The following is a 25172-nucleotide window of genomic DNA, read 5'->3' as shown; positions in this document are numbered from 1 at the left end:
AGGATAAGATAAGTCAGGGAATCAATTACTTCAAAAGCCCATATTCATTTGGGTGATTTTTTAAACAGCACGTTGGGTGGGAGGGTGTGGTGCACTGATGCAGAGTGACATATGAAAACCCTCAGCTGCTGTTGTGGTGTGGGACCCAGGGAAGGGAGGGCATCCGAAAGAGGAGGCTTAAGAGTATCATAGGAATGGTTATAATCAGTTATTCATGTTGTTAATAATAGTCCTAATCAGTTATTCATGTAGTAAATAATGGTCATAATCAGTTATTCATGTTGTAAATAATGGTCATAAGCAGTTATTAATGTAGTAAATAATGGTCATAATCAGTTATTCATGTTGTAAATAATGGTCATAAGCAGTTATTCATGTTGTAAATAATGGTCATAAGCAGTTATTCAAGTTGTAAATAATGGTCATAAGCAGTTATTCATGTTGTAAATAAAGGTGCTATGCATATTATGTTAATTTTATGATTTTTAATTGTAATTTCAGAAAATGTCCATAATATATAATAGTGGAATAATTGTGTTTCACAGTATTACTTACTCAGCAGTGTTGTGATTGGCTGTGATATTCGCCTTTTGATTTCTCCCGGTGGGCTGGCTTCTGTTGTCAAAATGGGAAAACTGTTTTGACTTTGTGGCTGTGTTATCTAGTGGAAACCAGGGTAAGTGGCCAATATAGAAATCGCTCAGTCATTTCCTGGTTGCAAAAATTCTACACTGTTTGCTCAATTTCAGTTTATGTGAGAAAACAAGCCCTGGATAGTGTAGGGAATCATTGTACCATCTAAATCGCTGTGAAATATAATTTCAATAACATAAAATATAATTTTTACAGCTGTTTGAAGCTGGTCGACCAAAACCGAAAGTAAAAGGCTCAAACGTGATGCTGTAAATCATGGTCATAACCATCTACTCATGTTATAAAGCAGAGGAGCAAGGAGACAATAAAGCACCTAGTGTAAGATATTTTACCTGTTCATTCACACCACTTTGTTCCAGCTTTGTGATTCATTAAATTATGCTTATGAGCGAGTATCAAATGTTACAAAATTGTGTGATTTCTGAATCTCTGAATATTTGCACAAGCAAGCATCAGGTTAGTTATCCCAGATGTATTTGTTATGTTAATGTTAGGGATGATGCAACACACAGCACCGTTCAGAAATCCAGATTAGCTGTGTTGTACAGTAGGTCTACTCTAATGCTCCCGAAAACAGACGCGGTCCCATTTCTCTGACTGTACCCAATTTTGCATCCCAAATGACACCCTATTCCCTTTATAGGGGATACAGTGCCATTTGGGATGCATCACACTGTTTGGGAGCCCAGCTGCTAGTCGGTGGCTTTTGCTTTTCCCCTCAGCTTTTAGTGATTGTATTTAGCATGACCAGCCAGGCCTGAGGAGAGGATTAAAGGGGATTTGCTTTCATGTAAGCAAACACCTGTCTTAACTCTAAAATAGAAGTTGGCTTTTCTCCACACCAGCCCCCCCTTTTTCTCCCTCCTAAATCTTGTGTTCTCGTGGTCTCTTCATATAAGAGGACCTGACCTGTAAATGTAGGGCTCGACCCAAACGGCACCCTACTCCCTACATAGTGCACTACCTACAGTATGGGCCTTGGTCAAAAGTAATCAACCACAGCTTGACCATGTTATGTTGGACGGATGATACTGTTTGGAGGCAAACATACTTTATATACACTATTATTAAAGCAGCTTTCGAGGAATACTCCATTCAGCAGACCTTTGATAAGGAGGGAAATAATGGTGGTTAAAACCAAGCTGAAAAAAAACTTCCTAGGGAGAGGCTGGATTGAGGAAATGAATGCTATAAATCTACCCACCATTGATTGCTGGATAGCTCTCATTAGTGGGCTAAATGTAGCAGTAAATATCAGATCAGGTGGAGGGTGTTGATAAAGGTCAATGAAAAAGACATTGAGCGCTAAAGACTCATAACCTCTCCCTCTCTCCCTCAGCCACCATCACCAGCTCCTCAGAGAATGATGACCGCAGCGGCTCCAGCCTGGAATGGAGTAAAGATGGCAGCCTGAGGAGCAGCGCGCACCATGGCCTGGCTCCCAGCGTGCGGGTCGATACGTGCTCGCCCGTGGCCGAGGAAGACCCCAGCGGGCCCACAGAGACCCCCGCCCTGGCCAGGACAGAGTACCCAGCAGGGGCCGCAGAAGGAGCAGCAGCAGCAGGACCAAGCCACCCACCGGAGGGCCCCGATCCATACCCCACAGCACACACCTCCTCGTCCCTCATGATGCCGCGGCCCAACTCTGTCGCAGGTAAGAACACTTTGCTCCGGGTGCTTCATGACGTGGAGAAGGGTTTGAGTTATCTGGACTTGTACACTGTTTGGAGTTATCTGGACTTGTACACTGTTTGGAGTTATCTGGACTTGTACACTGGTTGGAGTTTGGTATCGGGTCATCAGAGGAAGGGCTCCTAGATCCTTGCTCAGAGAATCCTCCTTCAAATGTGACTCTGAGTTTAATTGCAGATTGTTTCATCTTGACTTTGTTTCTGCATTATATTCTTAGTAAGATATCTTGACCTGGAAAGGAGGGTGTTAGTCTGAGACCCTTTAGGACACAACAGTTTTGGTACTTCACAGAACATCCTGACCCAGGTCCCCCAAAAAGCCAGCTTAGTCACAGTGCCCTGTGTGACTGTGGAGCTGATTGACACACAACTGTGTCCTCTCATTTCCCAGCTGAACAAGTGTGAGAGGGAGATGGAGAAGAGAAAGCGGGGGGAGGGGGGGGACAAGGACGAGCCTTTGACGCGTCTATTCAGCAGAGCTAGAGGAGTCATGTTATTGGGAGGTACGGTTCTTAGTGCCGTTTCTTCAGGAGGAAGGGAAGTGGATACCGGGGGCAGCTGTTTAGTGTTGTGACTTGGGTGCACCATGTTGGAGCAGAGAGCAGAGGACAGAGGGGTGTCTGGCTGATCCGTTCTGCATTCCTCACGAAACAGGCTGTTATGGCTCTACTCTCCATGTCCACACAGCTGTCACACACCCTTCTCCTCCTCTCTCTCTCCTCTGCCTCTCTCTCTTTCCTTCTATCTCTCTCCCTCTTTCTCCCCCTCCCCCATGCTCTCTCTCTCACTCCCTTCCCCTCCCCCACTCTCTCTTCCTCCTACCATCTCTCTCCCTCCCTCTCCCCCTCTCTCTGCTCTTGACCTTGGCCCTGTTTCCTCAAGTCCCCACGCACCATCCTTCTTTAAAATGCAACCCCCTGGATATGTGCTTTTAGCAGGGAGCTGCTGTGCTCCACTTATATGCCATGGTGCCGGGAGATTGAAAGCCTGGCAGGATTCATTGTGTTAGCATGTAGGGAGTGTTTCCTGAGCTTCCGTCCCAAATGGCACCCTATTTCCTATGTAGTGTGCTACTTTTGACCAGAGCCCTATGGGTGGCTTTGGTCAAAAGTTTGGCACTACATAGGGAATAGGGTGCAATTTGGGACGCAACCGGAGTGTTTCTACATGAGTGTTTCTTGCTGTTGCCAGGCTGCAGAAGGGCTTTGGTTTAGCCAACAACAGTCCTTTGGCTTTGATCTGGGTTTGGTGAGATGAGATCCTACTCTACATGGGGACCCAGAGAGCACTCCTCCTCCAATATTGCTGCTGGCCTTATCGATTTATAGATGTCTTACTGTCAGACGAAATGCTTTCCCCAAAGCTCCTGAGCCTCGTCTGTTCTGTCAGGAGAGCTCCTCTCATAAATAGAAACTCATTCCATTAGTTATCAAAAGCAATGGAATCATCTTCAATCCATTTGCCTTTGATCAGTCGAGTGTGTGGGCTGGGGGGGTTGTGTGTGTGTGTATGTGATAGAGGGAGGGACAGAGGGAGGGACAGAGGGAGGGAGAGAGAGGGAGAGTGAAAGAGAAAGAGGGAGAAATGGAGAGAGAGAGAGAAATGGAGAGAGAGAGAGGGAGGGAGGGAGAGCGAGTTTGAGTGTGTGTCCTACAGCTAGCTGCATACATAGTGGATTTCACACGCTGTTTGCTCTAAGTGACCATTAGTCTTTACTGCGTGCTGACAAATCTATAACCTTACCATATAAAGAATATAGAAGTGCATACACGGCATTGTGTAGAAAATTCACAAACACCTCTCTCAGTTACCCACCTAATTATTCCAATAACCCATAACCTGTTTTACATCTCCTGTTGTTTTTGTCCGACGTAGCTCCAACAGCATGGATGGACACACTCCTAAACACCCAGACTCACGGACACCCACTACCTCGTAAAGCTAACGTAAAGCTCTAGTTTGTAGGATGATGTCACTGTTATGCAGTATTGCCCCCAAGGATTGAGCTGGATTCACGCCTCTGATTTTATGGTTGGTTACAATGCCCTGGGAGCTGACAGCAAGGACATGGAAAGACAAGCTCATTTATGGTCCAAATGAACCTACTCTGTCACCAGGGGCCAGGGACACGGACTTTAACGTCCTTATTCATCAGAGTGGGGCTTGGGTTGCGTCCCAAACGTACACGCTCAGGTCACAATCTTGTTTTATACTAACAGTCCCAAAAACAAGGTATTGGAATTCCCTCCAAGCCAACCTACAACCTCAGGACCTGTCGTCCCTGGAGGAGTTGAAAGGACAAATATATGAACAGGTTGTTGAGACATGCAGCTGTTTGTAGTTGTCACCCAATGTCACTAGTTTGCGTTAGCTTATGAAAGGAAGCATGTGGTTTTACTTCACACACACACACACCCTGTTTGTTTGCTGTTGTATTTGTGTTGTTGCTTAGTGTCTCCTCTCTTCTCTGTGTTATGCGTTTTGTCCTACATTGTTTCGTTTTTTTATTCCAGGCCTGGCCGTCATTCTAAATAAGAATTTGTTCTTAATTTACTTTCCCGGTTAAATAAATATGGTGCACTACATAGGGAATAGGGTGCCATTTGGGACTCAGTTGATGTTTTTCTCCTGGCTCTTTTATGAGAGGGCTAGGGATCTGTTATGCGCGGCTGGCTCCGTGGGATATATGGAATGTCTTAATTGGGTTGATAGATGGTGTGTACACGTGCGGGACTGTATGCGTGTGATAGAGAGAGACGGAAGGAGTGAAAAGAAAAATCACGTCATGAGGAAGTTGGATGAAGCCATTATAATTGATTGCTTACCCAAATGACACCCTGTTTACTATATATTTCACTGCTTTTGACCAGGGCTCATAGGGCTCCGGTCAAAAGTTGTGCACTACGTAAGGAATCGGGTAGCCTTATCTATAGCTTTATACCACACAGTCCCTATGGAGAGCATGACAACAGCCCCCAGTCATCCAGCGGTAGCCAACCAGCCAGAGCCTACAGGACTGATGATCCTCTGTAGGACACACTGAGAGTGAGTGATGGGGGAAGTGATGGAGGGGCAGAGTGATAGAGAGAGAGGAGTGGTGAGCAGAATGATAGAGAGCGAGCGAGAGGGACAGAGGTGGAAATCCAGGCCGGTGGCAGAGAGGAGAGGAGTCGTAATGAAATTGATGCCAGAGTGCTGAAAGTCACGCTGTCATTGATTGGAGCGCCTTAACACGCTCTGAGGCAGAGTTCCTGCCAGAACTTCAGGAGTTAGGCTAGTGCTGTCTCTCTGCTGCTCTGCTGGCTCATCGTTGAACCGTTAAGGACTAGACACACATAGAGAATGTCAGCCGTGGACAGTAGTTGCTAGGTGTCTACGAACGGTGGCGATTCAATATGTTTGGAAATGAAAAAAAGTCACATCTGATGTTATGTGGTCAGAGGGGATAGGACCAATGCTTTTAACCGTCCGTCGCCATAGCCTGTTTTGTCCTTTAGACTTCTCTCCTTCTGAACTTTTGTCCCCTTCTCAGGTTGTTGGAGGTTATTTAGCCCGGGAACAAAGGGTATTTTTCTCTGGGGGTGAATTAGTGGGATTGGTGCATCTGTCCAATGCCAATCAACCAGTGTCCCACAGCGCTGTTAAAATGTGAGATATGCACAGGTAATGTATCTGTGTTGCTCAGAAGTGTCATTTGCACGGTGTGTGTGATTACAGCGGACACCGTGACTGGCCTGCTGCCATAGAGCTGCTGCTGTGGGAAATCCAGGCAGCACTGTTTGCTCATTAAGCTGTGGCTAACTGGCTAGGTCTAGGTCCATACCAATACACCACCTGTCTGAGTGAGAATACGTAAACCAAAATCTTACCCATTTCACCAAACCACCAGGGCAGAGCAGGACACAGTAGACCCACCACGAACTCACAAATATAGTTTGTCCAAAACACAGACAAACTAAGAACTACAATGTGAGAGTAGTTTTAACACTGTCCTCCTCTGCAGATTGTTTCGTCTGACCCTGCTGGAAGACTGGACTTTTGACATGGGGATATCTGCCTATTTCTGCACATTTTTGATTGACCCTCGTGGCTTGTAAGCCATGGAATAAATCCTTAATTGTATTATCTCCCAGCAGGACATGTCTGTAAAGCTGCTTTCTCCTCCATTCATTCTACATAGCAAAACAATTTCATATATACACTGAGTGTACAAAACATTAAGGGAGTTGCACCCCCTTTTGCCCTCGGAACAGCCTCAATTAGTCGGGCATGGACTCTACAAGGTGTCAAAAGCGTTCCACATGGATGCTGGCCCATGTTGACTCCAGTGCTTTCCAAAGACATGTCAAGTTGGCTGGTAGTGGATCTCTACTCTGAATAGCTTGTTCCATCTCATCCCACAGATGTTCAATTTGATTGAGATCTGGTGACTGGGCAGGCCACTACAGTAAGCTGAATTCACTGTCATGTTTGTGGAACTATTCCTGGACAATTCTAGTCTTGTGGCATGGGGCATTATCCTGCAAAAAATATCAATTTGCAGATAGATACACTGCTGCTGTAAAGGGATGCACCTGATTGGCAATGATGTTCAGATAACCTGTGGCATTCAAACGATGCTCCACTTTTATCAAGGGGCCTAATATGTGCAATGAAAACACAGCCCACAACATCACACCACCACAGCCAGCCGGCAATGTTGACACACGGTATGATGGATGCATGTACTCATGTGGTTTTCTCCATACCCTAGTCCTCCAATCAGTGTGAAACAGCAGGAACCAGGATTCATCAGACCAGGCAATGTTTTTCCAATTCTCCAGTGTTTTCGTTCCTTAGCCCACTGCAACTGCTGTTTCTTCTTTTTTGTCTGTCAGTTTACGCTAAAGATATCTGGGGGTTTTTATGCATTGGATGCGTCTCAATCCACCGCATCCCCCGATGCGCACTTCCGCATCCGTGGTGAAAGGTGACAGAGCTAGAGTGGTGTTGGTCACACCATGAGACATCCCGAAATCGGTCTTCTCACAAAATCATCTGTAGCATCCAAACAGTTTGGGCTACACACTAATATGGAAAGGTGTGACTCACGAACCAGTACACAGTGAAGAAACTTTGAGATGATGGTCACATTAGTCATTCCACCCAGACAGACAAACAGTGGTTCCTAGAGGAGCTTCCTCAGAGATGGCTCTCTCCTAGTACAACCCACACCCCGTCACAGGTACCACCGGCTTCAAACAGGATTGGCTGTGACACAGGCTCTGTAACGGAAAACGAAATATGTAAATGTTATTACTGCATGTAAAGTGATGGCTGTGGAGAGTAGAATTCTAGATGAGAACGGAGAGTGTGAGGAATGAAAGGAATGGAGGGAGGGAGGACGGTAGGGTCTCTGTGAAGCTGTAAGAGATCTTCTACCCTCCGATACCCCTCTCTGATGTGTGGGGATTAGTGATGTGGGGGAAAAAAATATATTTTAGACAATATTATATATGGCTAGGTAGCGTTAGCTAGCGCTAGTCGGCTGTATCTTTGCCAAAACTCCGGTATTTTTCACCCTATAGTTTGTTCTCCATCTTCTTTTTAAATAGTGAGCCAACATGTTTTCAGTACATTTATTTCCATGACTGATCAAAACAGGTTTTTGTTATGGCTCTCTTGTCTCTCTGCAGCAGACATACTGAACAGTGTTGGAACAGTATGTTTGGAACATCAAAATAATTGCAATATACAGTGGGGCTAAAAAGTATTTAGTCAGCCACCAATTGTGCAAGTTCTCCCACTTAAAAAGATGAGAGAGGCCTGTAATTTTCATCATAGGTACACTTCAACTATGACAGACAAAATTAGAGAAAAAAATCCAGAAAATCACATTGTAGGATTTTTAATGAATTTATTTGCAAATTATGGTGGAAAATAAGTATTTCTGGCTGACTAAACACTTTTTTGCCCCACTGTAATTGCAGTATCAAATCGCAATACATATAGAATCATGAGAATCACAATACATATGGAATCCGCACCTAAGTATCGTGATACTGTCGTATCCAGCAATACCCAGCCCTAGTGAGTATACAGAGTAGAAGTCTTGGCTCTATATGGTCAACTCTTAAGATTTGGCTGTCCAATTTCACAAAGCCATGGTATGTTAAGGCAGATGCCTCATTCATCCAGTGCAGATTCGGGGCATTTCGGGACAAAAATACCGCTCAAAGCCTTCTACATTCTTTGTTACTCTCAAATATTAAAGAATGCTATTTCCAGTCATCAGTTAATAAGACATTCAGTGTGGCTTAGGGAGTCAAAGGCTATATTAAGACTGGCCACAGGAAATCCATGGTCCCGAGACCTCCTGATGAACCGCTGTTGGAGATTTCTCCAGACAATGAAATGGCATTAAGGTGGATGGCTGTGGAATGTATCGGCCATAGCATATACCCAGGAGGCACTCCACTCCACCTTGGCACAGGTTGAGTGGTGTATTGCTTTGGCATTGCCCAGGCAGGCATTTGTACCATTGTGGTTCACAGTCGTGTGCCAGGTGCCAATCTGCTGCTCTACTCGGGATTCCTTTGTGTTAGGGTGTCTTGCTGAGTCTAGGTGATTGGTCCATTGTGCCTGGCAGATGTCTGCTGCCTAGCTGCCCTGCCCCCCTGAGCAGAAGTGGGCATCATTGACGGCCATTGTTCCAGCATCTTGTTACCATGGATCCTTATGCATTGGAGAATGTCTTAAAGGAAAATTCCAAAATGCATCATACCGGCTGTATTTCTGTATTTTGAAAGTTATGTATCTTGAAAACTTGATTGCTGACATGCAAAACATTTTGGGACTATGTCAACAAGGGACTAATGAAACAAACACCAAAAGATACTGTAGATTTTGGGTGGAGTTTTCCTTGAAGGTTCCTGGGGCCCACAGAACTGATGACTAGAGGTCACACAGCTGTGTCCCATCTCTTCGACTGATGTCATCTCTCAGTGGTCCCCAGATGTTCCGCAGGTTTGCTTATGTTATAGAGTCATTACATCAAATCATAAAGTTTTGTGTTTTAACCACTGGTGTATGTGGTGATAAATTAGAGCAGGCTTAACTGGTTTTATGTTTTGTCTGCTCGCGTATGGATTTTATGAGATGATTCATTGGTATGCTTATATTGTCAAGTTTCCCATTCGCTGATTGAGAGTGTGTATGTGGAGTCTCACTGTTCCCTGAAGACTCCTGCGCTCACTTCTTCTCTAATGTTGATGGTTCACGTGGAGTCCATGTCGTCACCTCCAACCATATCTAGACATTGACTGGCTCAGTTTTGCTCGGTACACCCTGAATTGAATTAGCTACAACTGACTGTACTTCATATCAGGAATATGTCTGATATATCCTGGGCTCCCGAGTGGTGCAGCAGTCTAAGGCACTACATCTCAGTGCTAGAGGCGTCACTACAGACACCCTGGTTTGAATCCAGGCTGTATCACAACCCAACTGTGATTGGGAGTCCCATAGGCCGTCATTCTAAATAAGAATTTGTTCTTAACTGAATTGCCTAGTTAAATAAAGGTTCAAATAAAATGCAAATCCTGATCCTCAATTTCCTCCATTTTATTTTTGTGATTGTTAATTATTTCTTATAGCATTGATATTGCGTTGAGTCCTTCCATATATGTAGTTTGCCTGTATTGCTTGGCCAGCATTGTGGGGAATGCAGGTACTGTACTGCAGGGCTCCAGTGAAGATGTTGTGCTCTGGTCTGCTTTACAGCTCTTCTGTATTCTGCTATGTGGTCTGCAGTGTGGGCTCCCTGTGCCACACTAACAGGTTAGATCAAAGCACAGTCGGTGCCCACTAGTGGAGCAACATACTCCTCGTATATTCCTTCATGTCTTAGTGTGATAAATAAAAGGGTTTGTGTTCGCTAACAAAATAACAGAGAAAATCACGTGTTATGCAAGATTTTTTTCTTCATATTCTTGTTTTTTCGTCTGTAATATGAACCAACAAGCAAATTTCTCGCCAGCGAGGAATCAAACGTAATCTGTTTACTTGGTTACGCGTCAAAACCTTTGTGTAAGACACTTCTATTCCATTTTATACTTACTCAATTCCAGCTCTGGGCCTATTGGCGTGGCGGGTCAGAGAGGGATTTGAGGTGGCAGTCTGGGAGAAGTCTTCTGGAGGCATTAAGCCTATACAAGAGCCCACTAAATAACAATGGGGCGCATCCCAATTTGCACCCTATTCCCCCCTATATAGTGCACTACTTTTGAAAATACCCCTGTGGCACCCTGTTCCCTAAATAGTGCACTACTTTTGAGTACACGGTTGCCATTTGGGAAATAGCAAGTACTAGGGGCTGGTGCACGGGTGCAGGCAAAGTGACGCTCCCAGCAGCAGAGCAGTTCAGCTCAGCCCCCCTCCTGCTCCAACCCAGGAGACAGAGAACTGAGGGATGTAAAGGGCAGAACCGTTTTCATCAGAATGGACACATCCTGACACATCTGTGGAGTTTCAAAGCTCCTCCCGACACACAGACCTCAAGGTATCATACTCATACACACTATCACATCAACCAGGAAGGATCTGCTGTCGGAAAAGGAAGAGGAGAGAAACAGAGGTTAACGCAGATTGAGGGCGAGAGAGAGACTGAGAGGGAGAACGAGAAGCAGGGAGCGAGAGTTGAGGCTTGAGAGAGTTGTGGATAACAAGGAAGAGGACTTCAGAGCAGAAGTATTCTTCTTTTACACTAGAGAGGATTTCCAGTTTTGTGTTGAGGGAAATGGTGCCGGCTGCGAGGAGCTCTGTTACAGGTGAAAATCAAAGAGCATGTATTGGCTCAGTGCATCTGCGAGACATCCCTATAACCACTCTGAAACAAGTTACACTGGCTCCTGAATTGCCTTCTTTGGTTTTAGCACTAACAAACAACGGTATGTCTGCTTCAAAATATCTTTATTATGGCTTTGGTAGATTATACAGGGATACCGATTTTAAATGGGCCTAGTATGGTAGAGAGAGGGGGAAGAGAGAGAGGAAGAGAAGGGAGAGAGAGAAGGATCTCACTGCAGTCCACTAATGTCAGCAGGGGGCATGAATGATGCGCTAGAGCTGGAACGCCGCACGGACTTCACTCCCCTCCCTCCATCTCTTCTCCTGTCCCCCTCCCTCCTGCCGTCTCTCACTCCTCTCTCCCTTACATCATTCTCCCTCTCGGCTTGTCACTACCCCCTTCCTGCTCTCCTACTTTGCCCTGCTCTCCGCTCTCTCTCTCTTTCCTTCCTCTCTCTCTGTCTCTATCGCTTGCTCTCTCTCCACACACCTCACCCCCCCTTCCTTTCTCTCTCTCTCTGTGAAAGCAGAACAGGGAGGATCATTGATTAATTCCTCTGCGAGTCCGGCTGCCCGGTGCAAACTGTAATCCGCCACGTTGGAGGGGAGCAGCTCTCACCGTATTCCCACCTTTCATTTATCCCCTGCTTTATTCACCCTCTTTTCCTCCTCCGCTTGCCAAAAATCCATGTGGGTGGGGGGGGGGGGGCAATCTCGTAAAGCACCCGCATTCATTTTACGCGGAGCGCTGCTAATGCTGTGGATGCTGTGAGAGAGGGAGAGGGAGAGAGCGGTGCTTGTGGACTGCCAAGCGCAGTCACCAGTTGAATGCAGCCAGTGTGCTTGGACATGGATGGGGGCGCTGGGGCAGAAGATTCACTTGGGTACGCTGATGAGTGTCCAGCCCACTGGGGAGAATAATTCTGTGCAGCTTTTCCACAAAGGGCCTCCGCCCTGCCTGCCTCTCAGCCTGCCTGCCTGCTACCTGCCGGGAATGAGGAGGAGTGTTTTTAAATACCTGCTGCTGTCCTGCCCAGCTCTCTGGCTCTGTTTCCGCTGACTGACTGTAAGTAGCTACTTCAGCTTCTAGTGTGGTGATACCAGGGGGACCCACTGCCCAGCACCAGCAGGTTGGCAGTTGGGAGAATTGAATTCGAGAGCAACGAGCGGTTTAACATTTTGGCTGCATTGTGTGAAGTGATCTCTCATGTTGAATTAGAGTAAGGCACTCATTTATTCTAATTTCGTGGCCGAAAGGAAATTCACATCAACAGGTTGATAGTTGGGTAGACTGACAATGAGGTCTTTTTTACATAAATGTTTCTATTGATGCATGCTGCCTTGCCTGCTCTGTTGTCACCAGCTGGCTCTCTAATTAGGAGAACATTCCTCCGAGTAAGTTGGGGAGGAGAGTCCCTCACTGTCCTGTCTGTCCTCCCGGCTCAGCTGACGCTGAGTAGAGAGTGAGAGAGAAGGGCTTTGATTTTTCCTGTTGAAGGCACAATCTTGAATTGGTACATCCATTTAGCTGTTTACGAAAAAAGTGGCAGGGTGATGCAGTTGCTGTTGTTCAAATCCCAGACAACACCCGTGCGTCAATCTAATTAACATGATAAAGACCAAATCCGTCTGTTTAAGCTAGAGATACCTGGATATTTTTGCATGGGCTGCATCTCAATCCACCGCATCTGCCTATGTCGGCCCTCCGGATCTGCGGTGGAAAGTGGCAGAGCTACTTTGTCTGTAGCGTCCGAACGGTTTGGCCTACTAACTAATATGACCACTCTATGGAAAGATGAGACTCACAGACACAATGTTGTTCTCTGTTTTGCTCTACGACCCCCACAAGTGTCACGGGACCCGTCTGAATGTAACCCGATAACAGTTATGAAAATTCATGGAATTATGGTAGTTTTGTGCAAAAAAAATACATTTTCTTTCTTATCTCCTAGAATTAGGACAGACACTTGAAAACCTTATTCCTTAGGATACATTTTTTTAGTGTCTGTTTTGCCATTTAAGAATGCGTTACTCAGTGCGTTTCTTTGAGCTATAGTATTAAAGGCCAAATACAATATTTTATATTTTTGATACCTACAGGGGTCCTAAAATTCTCAATCAAATAGCTAAATGATCCATGGTATGACCATCTTAAAACAATTATATATGTTAGGCTTAGACTTCTAGGGGTTAAAATGGACGCCGGCTTGAGGATTGCCGGGTCTCCATGGTGATTTCATTGTTGCCTGGAACACCGGAGACCTTGTTTCACGTTGTCTGTCTCCGTGTGTGGGTTTCATAGACCGAGGATGGTAGGTAGAGATGGAGGACGAGTTCTGTACAGCAAACTGCTAGTGTTTGTTATCACTTCTAGTTCAGATCATGACAGGTATTGTTTGTAGTCATTATTCCTTCATGACGCATGTTCTCTGGGTCTAGGTGCTGTCTGTGAGTTCTCTCTGTAATGTTGTTGCTGTAGCCTACTGTATGTTTTCAGGCAGTAATCCCTGTAGTAAGGCTGGCTTTAGTTAGTAAATGTGTCTGTTGGCGCTGTGTGCAGTCCTCCCTGACGTTCGTATCAGGGCTGTTTCTCCATTCCCTATGTAAGTGCACTCCTTTTGACCAGCTCCCTGGTCAAAAGTAGTGCACTTCACTTGGAATATGGTGCCATTTGGGAAGGATACTGGTTGTGTTTAGGTTGTTACTAGCTCTGTTTGTACTCCAGCACACAGGAGTGTCAATGGGGACAGACCTCTCCTCTCTCTGGATCATCAGCTGTCAGGTTGGATCAGGCTGGGGGGATGGAGGATTTTAGGGGGGATAGGGGATGGTTGCTCCTCTCCTCTTCTCTCCTGTCAGCTGTACTCTACCTGGCTGCCCAATCCACACCACCTCCAGGGAACTGTCAATGCCAGGGTCCACCGTTCCCTTTCCCCTGCCTGAAATCCTGCCATCGAAATGTCAGCCTGGATCTGTGTCTCCCATCTGATACATGTCCTACTCCTCTTTTCTCTCTCAGCATATTAAGGACAAGCCCTGGATTTCCCCAGTGACATGTTTTCCATGATTGGTTTTAGCTTGTGATCCAGGAACTGTTCATGGCCATTTGTCTGATTTTGTCCAATCATGAAGGCTCGTTGTCTTTTTCATATCCCACATATTATCTCATGGTTTTCTCTCTCTTTCTCTGCAGCCACCAGTTCGACCAAGCTGGAAGACCTGAGCTATCTTGATGAACAACGTAATACTCCTCTGCGGACGTCCATTCGGTTGCCCTGGCATAACACAGGTGGGAGGGCACCACAGGACTCTAAAGGTATGCTTCATAACTGCCACTCTAACAGCATGGGCACTGTACACCAAGGCTGCATCCCAAATCGCACCTTATTCCCTATATAGTCTGGGGTGGCAGGTAGCCTAGTGGTTAGAGCGTCGGACTGTTAACCGAAAGTGTTGCAAGATTGAATCCCAGAGCTGACAAGGTAAAAATCTGTTGTTCTGCCCCTGAACAAGGCAGTTTAACCCACTGTTCCTAGGCCGTGATTGAAAATAAGAATTTGTTCTTAACTGACTTGCCAAGTAAAATAAATAGTTCACAACTTTTGACCAGGGCCCTTTGTAGTGCACGATATAGGGAATAGGGTACAGTAACTAGCTACTAAGAACATAGAGGGCCACTTGTAGTGCACACCAAACGTATAAAAGAAACATAAGGGAAAATGTAAACCTATTCTATAGAACACAGAAAAGCATATCCTGTGTTTCCTAATGGCTACAACAGAATGGTACACCCACAATATCCTTTCAACGACTAGGCCTGTCCTTAGAGCAGCTATTCAAACAGCAGCTATTCCTTTGGCACCGTGCACATTACTCTTTTATATTATCCTGGTATAAATCCCAGTCTTGGCTGACTGAAATACCACAGAGTTAATATTTGATCATGACATGAATAATGTAATATTACATCATTAAATGCTGGCAAAACTATTTAACCCTCTTTTAAAAACCCTTCTGTTTTCACTGCCGCTGTCAGTATAGAGTTGTTAGTATTATGTAAAATGTCCCCGTGGACAGAAAGTTGTGCAACAGTCCACATTTATGAACATTATGTGTTTGGCTTTCCAGACACTTTAAGCAGTCTAATGGAAAAAAAGAAAATAAATTGCAAACCTTTGCCATCCGCCTACATGATTGCCAATGGCTGTTTGAATGCAGTTGAGTAACTTCTCCAACTAAACCTCTATTCTCAGAGTACATCGCTCAGTAGACAGAGGGGACTGGCTGTGGTCAGGTACTGCGGTTAGTACTGATGTTTCTCTCTCATGCAGCCAAGGTGTGTGTGCGGGGCAGAGAAATAATCGGCGCTGAAGTTAGCTGCACTGTTGAAGATCACTCACAAATGGGCCAAGCCAATGGAGCTAGCTGTACATAGCTCAGACTGAGAGAGGAACAGAGAGAGAGAGAGATGGTAGAGAGAGATAGAGATGGCAATGATGAAGAGAGAGCCGGGGGGGAGAGCTGCAGAGGAAAAATAGCCCACTCTGTTTCTCTAGCTGTGTGGTGGACACTGACTGCAGCCCAGGCATCTCCCCTCCTCCCCCACAACAGCCCTGAGAAGAATGTTTGGCCTGCAGCAGGTGTTTATCGCCTGGCTGACATGCAGCACTTATCAGACTACGACTGCTGTAGACAGACAGTGTTTTGTGGTTCTGATTAACTGACATGTCAGAGCCAGGGATATTTATATTCCTCAAATGGTGCGAGAGTGAGACACAACAAAGACGGTTCAGATGAAATTCCAGGAGAAAAAATATATTGATTATCGTGGATGGTGCTAGGGCTCGGGCTCCACATTCTGAGCGTGAGTGTCAGTTTCGCAATCCACAGCAATGTTGAACATTGCTTCATATTGCATCATTTTGGCTGAAAGCTGGCTTTCAGAGGAAACAGATGAAAAGGTATGGTCAACAGCGCAGGTGTAAACAGTGTTTCATGTGGAGACGTTCCCTAATCAGTGCCAAAAACAGTTTCAAGGCTTGTCTTTACACCAGAAACATGTCTCTTTACTTTTTAGCCTTGCTGCTTTTCAGCACCTGTGTAAATGTACCATGCATTATATATGAACTATTTTCTTATGAACCCTCACTGAATAAATGTTTGTCTGTTTTATTTGGTTTCCTCCAGCCCGCTTTGCTCCCTACAAGCCGGTGGACATCATGCTCAAGCCGCTGCTGTTCGAGGTGCCCAGCATCACCACAGACTCAGTGTTCGTGGGCCGCGATTGGCTCTTCCAGCAGCTGGAGGACATGCTGAAGGGTGGCAGCGAGGCCGGAGAGAGCCGCGGCGCCGTGGTCATAGGCAATGTGGGCTTCGGCAAGACGGCTGTCATCTCCCGGCTGGTGGCGCTCAGCTGTCACGGCGGACGCATGCGGCAGATCGCCTCCAACAGCCCCAGCGCATCGCCCAAAAGTAACCCCTAGTTACATCCCGAATGGCACCCCTATATAGTGCACAAGTTTTGAATAGACCCCTATATGCCCTGGTCTAAGATAGTGCACTATATAGGGAATAGGGTGTGACCCTAACATGAGAATAAAGTGGTAGTGTTGGCAAGGACAACAGGATTTGAGGCACGTCATCCAGTCACAGTATACATCCCTCATGGCACCCTATAGGGCTCTGGTCAAAAGTAGTGCACTATATAGGGAATAGGGTGCCATGTGGGATGCGTCCACAGTCACACGCTGCCTTGACGGTTAGAACCGTTATTTTTTGGGTGGTCTATAAGGAGATTGGAATGTGGGCTGATATAATGTGCGGTTAAATCCATCAACATGTACAGTAGTGACAGAGGATCTTCCTCTATCAAATGTTCAGGAGCTCTTCTGACAGGAAGTAACTATCGTTGGTTTAGACTACTGTATGTTTCTGAACACAAGAAGGGCACAGCCTTTTTGTGTTGCACTGATGTCGTTTAAACGCTATCACGAGTTTTGACGTACTAACACTGAATGCTACTCTTAAGTCTTCTACACATTCTCACAAGGTTATTCTGTACGAATTAGAATATATAATCATTGTGAGGATCAGAAATGTATTGATTTGTCAAACAATGACAAGTTATTGGTCTGCGTCCCAAATAGCACTCAATTCCCTATTTACATAGTGCACTACTTTTTACGGGAGCCCTATGGCGCTGGTCATAAGTAGTGCAAATAGGTTGCCATTTGGGATGCGGCCATGGTTGCACTTGAACCAGCAGTAGAATCTTCACAGTGAGTCTTCCTGTTGATGGCCCCTGATTCCCTCTCTCTTCCTTCCAGGTGGTGGGGACACCCAGAGCACAGACCTCCCCCTCAGCCAGCCGCCCCAGCCCACCCCGCCCCCCAGCGCCACCAACACCCTGAGGAACAACAGCTGTCCCGGCACCCCAGAGATCCAGAGACGCAAGGAGGAGGCCGTCAAACGGCTGGCCACCAAGGTACTGGAAGTTCACCTGGCCAGATCACAGCTCATATCCCAACCCAACCTTTGGGAATGTTGTTGTGACTTTGTCAGTGTCCCAAATCACAGAGAGAACTCTGGTCAAAGGTAACACTATATAGAGAATAAGGTGCTATTTGTGACACTCCCTTTGAGATTAGAAGGGAACTTCTAGTTTTTTTTTAAGTTGGTCCTTTGTTGGCATGGAAATGTGTTTATTACACATGACGGCTTTTGAGCATTGTTTCATTTCACCGGTTAGGTTAAAGGAAGACATTTTGTTTCTGTGAAGTGTATCTTTGTTCTCAGAATAGCAAGAATTTGATGAGTGTCCAAGGTCCCAAGAGCTCCCATTCACTTTCACTAATGAAGTACTGCAGAGGCAAGTATTCCCTTCTCTCTCAGTCTACTTCCCCTGTCCTTCATTTCAATCCCTCCATCCACCACCTGAGGTCCATCCACCACCTCATCCTTTCATATCCAGGCTGGGTTTCCGTTAGACTTTGTTAGGGTTTTAACCAAAAACATAATGCTGCATGCGGCACTCAGTTGATTTATGTTTGTTTACATTCATTTCTTTTTATATGAAGCGAGTGAATAATAAAAATGTCCCTGGGGTCCTGGATGTTTATGAAAGACAATCACAGAGTCCCCGTTAAATAAATTCTCACATCACGGGCCAGTTTGATTTGCAGCGAGCCCCGGGCTTAGTTAAATAACCATTCCTCTTAACTCTCCCTCATCGAATGGACATCATATCCAACATGTAGTCGCTCAGGCCCAGCTGTCAGCTTGGCGGTTCCAAGACAATAGAGAGGGAGAGAGTGCGAAGCTCACTGTGTGTCCTTAACATGTTGTGGTTGCCTGGGACACTATTCTGTCGTTCACAGAGAGGCACATGATGTGTCGGGCCAGACTCCCCTAGGACTCGTCTCCGGCTACGTCCCAAATGGCATCCTATTCCCAATATGTCAAAAATAGTGCACTATAAAGGGAATAGGGTGCCATTTGGGACACAAAAAACCTCGGCGTTGCCAGGGCAACATGTTAGCAGTGTGGTCAAAAAGACGTCAGGTATGGTAAATTGCCCAAATCGGAAGGCTGTGGCTCACAGTTCACAACATGGAGACAGCAGCTTCCTACAATCTGAGTTGACTGTCAATGCAGAATGGCTTATTTACGGGTTTATTTTTTCCACCATAATGTATGTGTATTATGGCATGGCTATGCAACTTGTTGTTATTTGTGTGTAGTTCAATAAGTAGCCTATCCTTTACGGTTAAAATATGAACAGTGTTTTCAGTATCACCATCCATTTACACATAGTAGCCTAACAAAGTGGATCTGCTCAGGTATAAATTGCCTCTGAGGTACCCTGCTGAGTTTAAAGCGTGATTACAGCTTATATATTCACCACCTAATTGTTCCAATTCACAGAGTTCCCCCTCCCACAGATTTTTAAATATCCATCTGTAATTTCGCATATTATTTTATAGCCTCATATTTATTCCCTTCCGTCTATGAGAAGAAAGCTGCGCCACTATCCAGCTTGCAGCCTAGCATGCCATTTGCAAACATTACTGTGGGACTTCAGGAAATACTTAATGGGTGACTGCACTTCCTGATTTGGCCTTGTTTTTCATCAATGCTCATTAAGAAATGCTAGCGGCCATGACAGAAGGGAAGCGAGTTGTCTTGGTGGTGTGGTTTGATGTGGGTGTTTCTTGGGTGTGTCTTTGCCGTTCAATCGCAACAAATAAGGAAAGTAGCTAGCCAGTTTGAGTTGAAACATTATTGACCGCAAGCATGACTGAAACATTCCAAGGCATTTCATTCACCCTTGTCCCTAACGCTGTTACATCATATAAAGGGTTCTGAAGTCTTATGGAAAATAGCTTCAGAGGGGCATGCTTTCTTTCTCCATGTCATGACTGTGAAGTTATTTCAACAACACGTGTTTTACACATCCCTCGACATCATAATGACCTTCCACTTCTGCCCTGGATGGATTGGATCAGTGCTGCACTAACATGGGACAGTATTGCCGTGAGATGACAACAGCAAGTCATCGCCATCGAGAGTACATGTGCCTGGCAACCTTTACGAGCCACGCGCCACTGAAGCACATCTGAACGTATTTCAACTCCGTGAATCTCTCATGCCAGTTATGCACTAAACTGCTTTCAATGCTAACTCTCAAAGGGGTTCTCTACCTGTGGTGTAGTTACTGCCGCGCCACTCTTCAGTCATCACGGTTAAATAAAAAGGAGATGCCTCTCTTCAAAGTCACCCTGTTATCCAGGGCACTCACTTATGCGTCTGCAAAGTACTGTATTTGATAGGCTTTTGCAGTTGCAATAAGGCACCGGTATCACTTGATTCACTTATATGAGCACAATCACACTTGAAGGTTTTGTCCCTGAATTTGAAATGAATGACATTCAGTTACGACTCTGGAAACGTTCAGTTGTACTGCGGAGAATCACCTGGAAAGATGTGACAAACACCAGATGTTCATGTCTCTTTGATGAGGTAGAGGGGCCTGCATAAGGTGGAATATGGTCCACACCTGGGAGAAATTGTACCTCACTGTTCCTGAATCCTCCCTCTCAGAGTAGCTGTACAGTGAAACTGTTTCTGATTAGCAAGCTGTCTCCTCTCTTTCCTTCTGATCCATCCCCGACAATGGACATCGGCTTACATCTGTGTCTTTTCAGAACACAACACCGCTCGCCCAGTGTCTTAACAGCATTGTCTTTCTCACAGCCACACGCTATATGGATAGCGAGGCTAGGTTCTCTCTCCGATACAGCTCTCTATTGTTCCAAAATAGTTTGTCTTAGCCCCTCTTTTCACTTCATTGTGTGTGTTTTCACACATTCAACTCTTTATAAGAACCGATCTCAGTCCTCTTTAAAATGAACTCTGAACTTAATTAACATGTAAATAAGATTTGTAACAGAATAAAAAGCAGAAGAATAACTGCAGATGAAATCATTCTGTAATTACTGCTATAATTATCTCCACCTTTAAGAGGTTGAAGGGATTTTGTACCATATGGTGTGATTCTCACCAAATATGTTGTCTTCACACACTACTCCAACCCCACAATTGAAAAAACAGCTGATGAAGCTCTCTTCGCCTATGAATCACATATTGCGAACAAATAATCTGAGCTAAAAACTAAAACACATATTTTGGAATTGATGTGCATTCTTGACAATCGCTAATCAATATCCAATCATCTTCTCTTTTTTGTGGCACCAATGAGAGGGTTTATGGCAGGGGAAACGATGTTGCAATAGTCTAATTGTGTGTTGCGGAAATAAGGCGAACCTGGGGAGCTTTGTGTTCACATTGGCATAAAAAAGGGAACCGAACCGTGGAATTCAAGTGAACCGAACTCAGACCACCTCTCGAGGTTCATTTTGGGGGCTGTCTTGGCAGCAGAGATGGTAGCAGTACTTTGGCAATGGTCGACGCTTCGGCCTCTTTATTATTATGCCCAGTGAAAAAATGACCCCCTGAGTTGGTGTTGGACAAAGCCATCCCTAGTAAGCTAGTCTGTCCAAACAGGAAAAAAATGCTATCAAGCAGACAATTCAATAATACATAATTGGAAATTAAGAAGGCAGTAGCCGTAATGGCAGCGGCCAGTCCAGCGCCTCAAGGTCCTCTTTCCCTCGTCCTGGGCTACAATCGTGTGCCAACTTCCTATGCCATTTGGAACTCAGTGACAGAGATCATCCTGGGTTTTAGTGCACTACTTTGCTACAGCTAAAGTGCTTATCCTTGATTTATAGTTTGGCTAGGGTTATATTTCTCCCATTGCAAATGAGACCATTTTCAGACGTCACAGTGGCATGATTTACTCGACGGTCAGGTCCAAGACATTTGCGTGGACATATTTAGAATCTATTTCTCATCTGATAGTGAATGTGCAGTTCTGAGACTGGTGTTCTGGGCAAACTGTTTCTCTGACCTCTCAGGGCCGTCTACGTCATTGTGCCTGGGGACAGGCTGCAGGGCTGCAGTTGCTTTCTGCAGTAGACCCATGCAGAAATAGTGTTGCTATGTGGTGGGCTAAGGTGCGGTAGTAACTAGCCAGTCACCTGTTCCTCCTGTCCTGCTGTACCTGTAAAGTGTGTCAGCTCCTCCAGGTTTGACTGTAATTAGGACACAGAGAAAGAGCCACAGATCCCCAGGGTCCCACCTCCCCTTGTCCAAATCAGATGTCCGTGTCCTTGAGCACAGCAGAACCTGTTCAGCACAAGGCACAGACAGCACATGGAGCTCCACCTAGGGCCCAATGTTTTGGGGAGGTTAGCGGAGGTTGTTGAGCTTTGCTTTAGCCTGTTGATCATCAGACCCTCTATCTGAGTAGGGGATGACACCTGGGTCCTATTAATTAGCTCACAGCGTCGCAAAACATTTTGCTTCCGAAAAAGAAAACAAACGTTTATTGTTGGACAATTCAAGTAGGCTTGCCCTGTTTCGGTCCGTTGTCTTCTGTTTTGTTCCTATTGAATATGCCCTGCTTAGGTGGGTTAGAGTGGGTTATGTGTGTCTGGTTTAGAGTCAGCCAATTAAATCCCTTACAAAAAAAGATTGCAGTTATACTGCACTTTAACTGCAGTTATACTGCATTGTAGTACAGTTAAACTGCAGTCTGACTGTAATCGTTTTTCGTAAGGGTTGAGTCTGAAGGACATGCCTTCAAGTCCCAGCTTTGGTTTCAGACTAACAAATAGCATTTTGGCTTCTGTATATTCACCTCCAAATTCGATTGTATAATGGCAGCAGTAGAATGAGGTCAGGGACAGCTTAGTCGCTATACCGAGCTGCTGTATCGCATCAAATGCCTTGTAGTCAACAAGCCTATTGGCTTTACAAGGACTTTGAGGTCACACAGCCAGATTTTTACAGACTTAAACCAAGAACAATATAAGCTACTCATAGTTGACACTATAGTATGGTTTTGTAAACAGCAAAGGTCTCTTACATTTTAAGCCACTAAAGTTGCTAAACAATTGTTCACTCTCTTTTCTCCCATCCAGGTGGTTGCGTATCACTACTGCCAGGCTGACAACACCTACACTTGCCTGGTGCCAGAGTTTGTGCACAGTATCGCCGCCCTGCTGTGCAGAGCACCCCAGCTCACCGCCTACAGAGAACTGCTGCTGAAGGAACCCCATCTACAGAGCATGCTCAGTCTGCGCTCCTGTGTCCAGGACCCTATGGCAGCCTTCCGCAGGGGCGTGCTGGAACCGCTGGCCAACCTCCGCAAGGGTACGATGCTAAGCTAGTTACACCTAGGTTCATTCATATCTGACTGTCTCACTGTCACTGGAGTTCATGGTCCAAAAGGGGCTCCCGGTGTTCTATTCTAGGCGTTCAGTGGCTCTAGCAAGTGTATTCTAAATAACTGAACCACAGGTTTGCTTAGATTTCCAGTCTAGACTGTGTAGAGAGAGACAGACCGTTCCAAGGTGCCCTTCGGTCTCGTAAAAAAATCACAGACAGGCTACCTATGTTCACTCCAGAGCGTTTACTGTGTTTTTCACTTCTTCCACAAAGGAACTGAAATGGGTTAAGATCTGGCCTTACTGAGGGAGAAAAGTCTGGAGGGACATTGTTAATTGTTTAGCGTAGCCACTCTGTGTTTGCTCTGACATGGCATTGATTTTAATTGATGTTACGCTAAATGGTTAGTGGTACATTGTTATTGTCGTCATGACAGAAGAATACAGCGTCTCTAAGGAAGCCTGCGTCTCATGACTATTGTACACAACATGACCAAAAGTATGTGGACACCTGTTCGTCGAACAACTCATTCCAACATCATGGGCATTAATATGGAGTTGGACCTCCCCTTGCTGCTATAACAGCCTCCACTCTTCTGGGAAGGCTTTTCACTAGATGATGGAACGTTACTGCGGGGACTTGCTTCCATTCAGCCACAAGAGTATTAGTGCGGTTGGGCAATGATGTTGGGCGTTTGGGCCTGGCTCAGCGCTCACAGCCCCAGACCATTATTCCTCCTCCTCCAAACTTTACAGTTGGCACTATGCATCCAGGCAGGTAGCGCTCTCCTGGCTTCCGCCAAACCCCGAATTGTCCGTCGGACTGCCAGATGGCGAAGTGTGATTCATCACTCCAGAGAACACGTTTCCATTGCTCCAGAGTCCAATGGCGGAAAGCTATACACCACTCCAGCCGACGCTTGGTATTGTGCATGGTGATCTTAGGCATGTGTGTGGCTGCTCAGCCATGGAAACCCATTTCATGAAGCTTCCATTGAACAGTTATTGTGCTGACCTTGCTTCCAGTGGATTCAGCACTCGGCGGTCCCGTTCTGTGAGCTTGTGTGGCCTACCACTTCATGGCTGAGCCGTTGTTGCTCTTAGACGTTTCCACTTCACAATAACAGCACTTATAGTTGACCAGGGCAGCTCTAGCAGGGAAGAAATTCAACGAACTGACTTGTTGGAAAGGTGGAGTCCTATGACGGTGCCACGTTGAAAGTCACTGAGCTCTTCAATAAGGCCGTTCTACTGCCAATGTTTGTCTATGGAGATTGCATGGCTGTGTGCTCACTTTTATACACTTGTCAGCAACGGGTGTGGCTGAAATAGCCTGAATCCAGTCATTTGAAGGTGTGTCCACATACACTATATATACAAAAGTATCTCTCCAAGGCAGACAGACACACAACTATCTCAAGGTCATCATGGTTCGTTCCGCACACACACGACCCGCCAGTTTGCCCGTGCTCGTGCTCTACGTTGAATCAATATGTTATTGCAGGAGCCTAAACAACCAATATAGATAAACCCAGTGTTTGTATGATGGAGATGGAAAGGAATGGGAATCAATGTGCAGGGCACAGAGCAGAGGAGTGGGCAGACAAGGCATGCAGCAGCTCCCCTGTGATGTTAGGGTGGACCGTGATGGGCCCTCCCCTTCCATGCCGCCTCCCCGCATGACTCCCACCGTTCCTTATTGAAATGAATGGCCTGTTCAATTGGCCTGGTCGCTTGGGCTTGATAAGGGAGAAAAAACGTGTTGGTTTGTCCACTCCGTCAAAACGAGAAACCTGCATCGGCACTTTGCACAGCCATATTAGAAAGGACTTAGCCAGCCCTAGACTTGAGGCTTTACAAAAATAAAAACTTCTGGTTCTGATTACCAGGAATATATTTTACAGAATAAAGTTTTAGGGGGGGGTTGATTGGTGCACATCTGATTTGACATTCCAACTGGGAGAGGAGTTGAGATCTCCACATTTTTCTGTGTTTCTGATCATCAATGTACAGTGGGGCAAAAAAGTATTTAGTCAGCCACCAATTGTGCATATTCTCCCACTTAAAAAGATGAGAGAGGCCTGTAATTGTTAAAAAAAAATCCAGAAAATCACATTGTATGATTTTTTATGAATTTATTTGCAAATTATGGTGGAAAATAAGTATTTGGTCACCTACAAACAAGCAAGATTTCTGGCTCTCACAGACCTGT

General features: G+C 45.5%; 1 protein-coding gene across 6 annotated transcripts in view; it reads left to right on the top strand.

Annotated features, from left to right (window-relative positions):
- Positions 1-25172, top strand: part of LOC110501509 (protein TANC1) — a 183539-nt gene that overhangs the window by 116239 nt on the left and 42128 nt on the right. For 5 of the 6 annotated variants that reach the window (XR_016490551.1, XM_090215664.1, XM_090215663.1 and 2 more), the window contains 5 exons: positions 1994-2308; positions 14365-14487; positions 16359-16643; positions 17498-17655; positions 22715-22946. Coding sequence is in view for 5 of the 6 variants with exons in the window: in XM_090215664.1 (XP_090071790.1) it covers positions 1994-2308; positions 14365-14487; positions 16359-16643; positions 17498-17655; positions 22715-22946 (1113 nt within the window). In the remaining variant the exon portion in view is untranslated. Of the gene's footprint in view, positions 1-1993; positions 2309-11908; positions 12238-14364; positions 14488-16358; positions 16644-17497; positions 17656-22714; positions 22947-25172 lie in introns of those variants that run through there. The other variant, XM_036958880.2, reaches the window with a different exon arrangement.

The sequence above is a fragment of the Oncorhynchus mykiss genome, chromosome 22 (genome assembly GCF_057628025.1).
Source record: "Oncorhynchus mykiss isolate SJ-2025 chromosome 22, ASM5762802v1, whole genome shotgun sequence".
NCBI lineage: Eukaryota > Metazoa > Chordata > Actinopteri > Salmoniformes > Salmonidae > Oncorhynchus > Oncorhynchus mykiss.
This window is presented reverse-complemented; position numbering and strand designations above follow the sequence as displayed.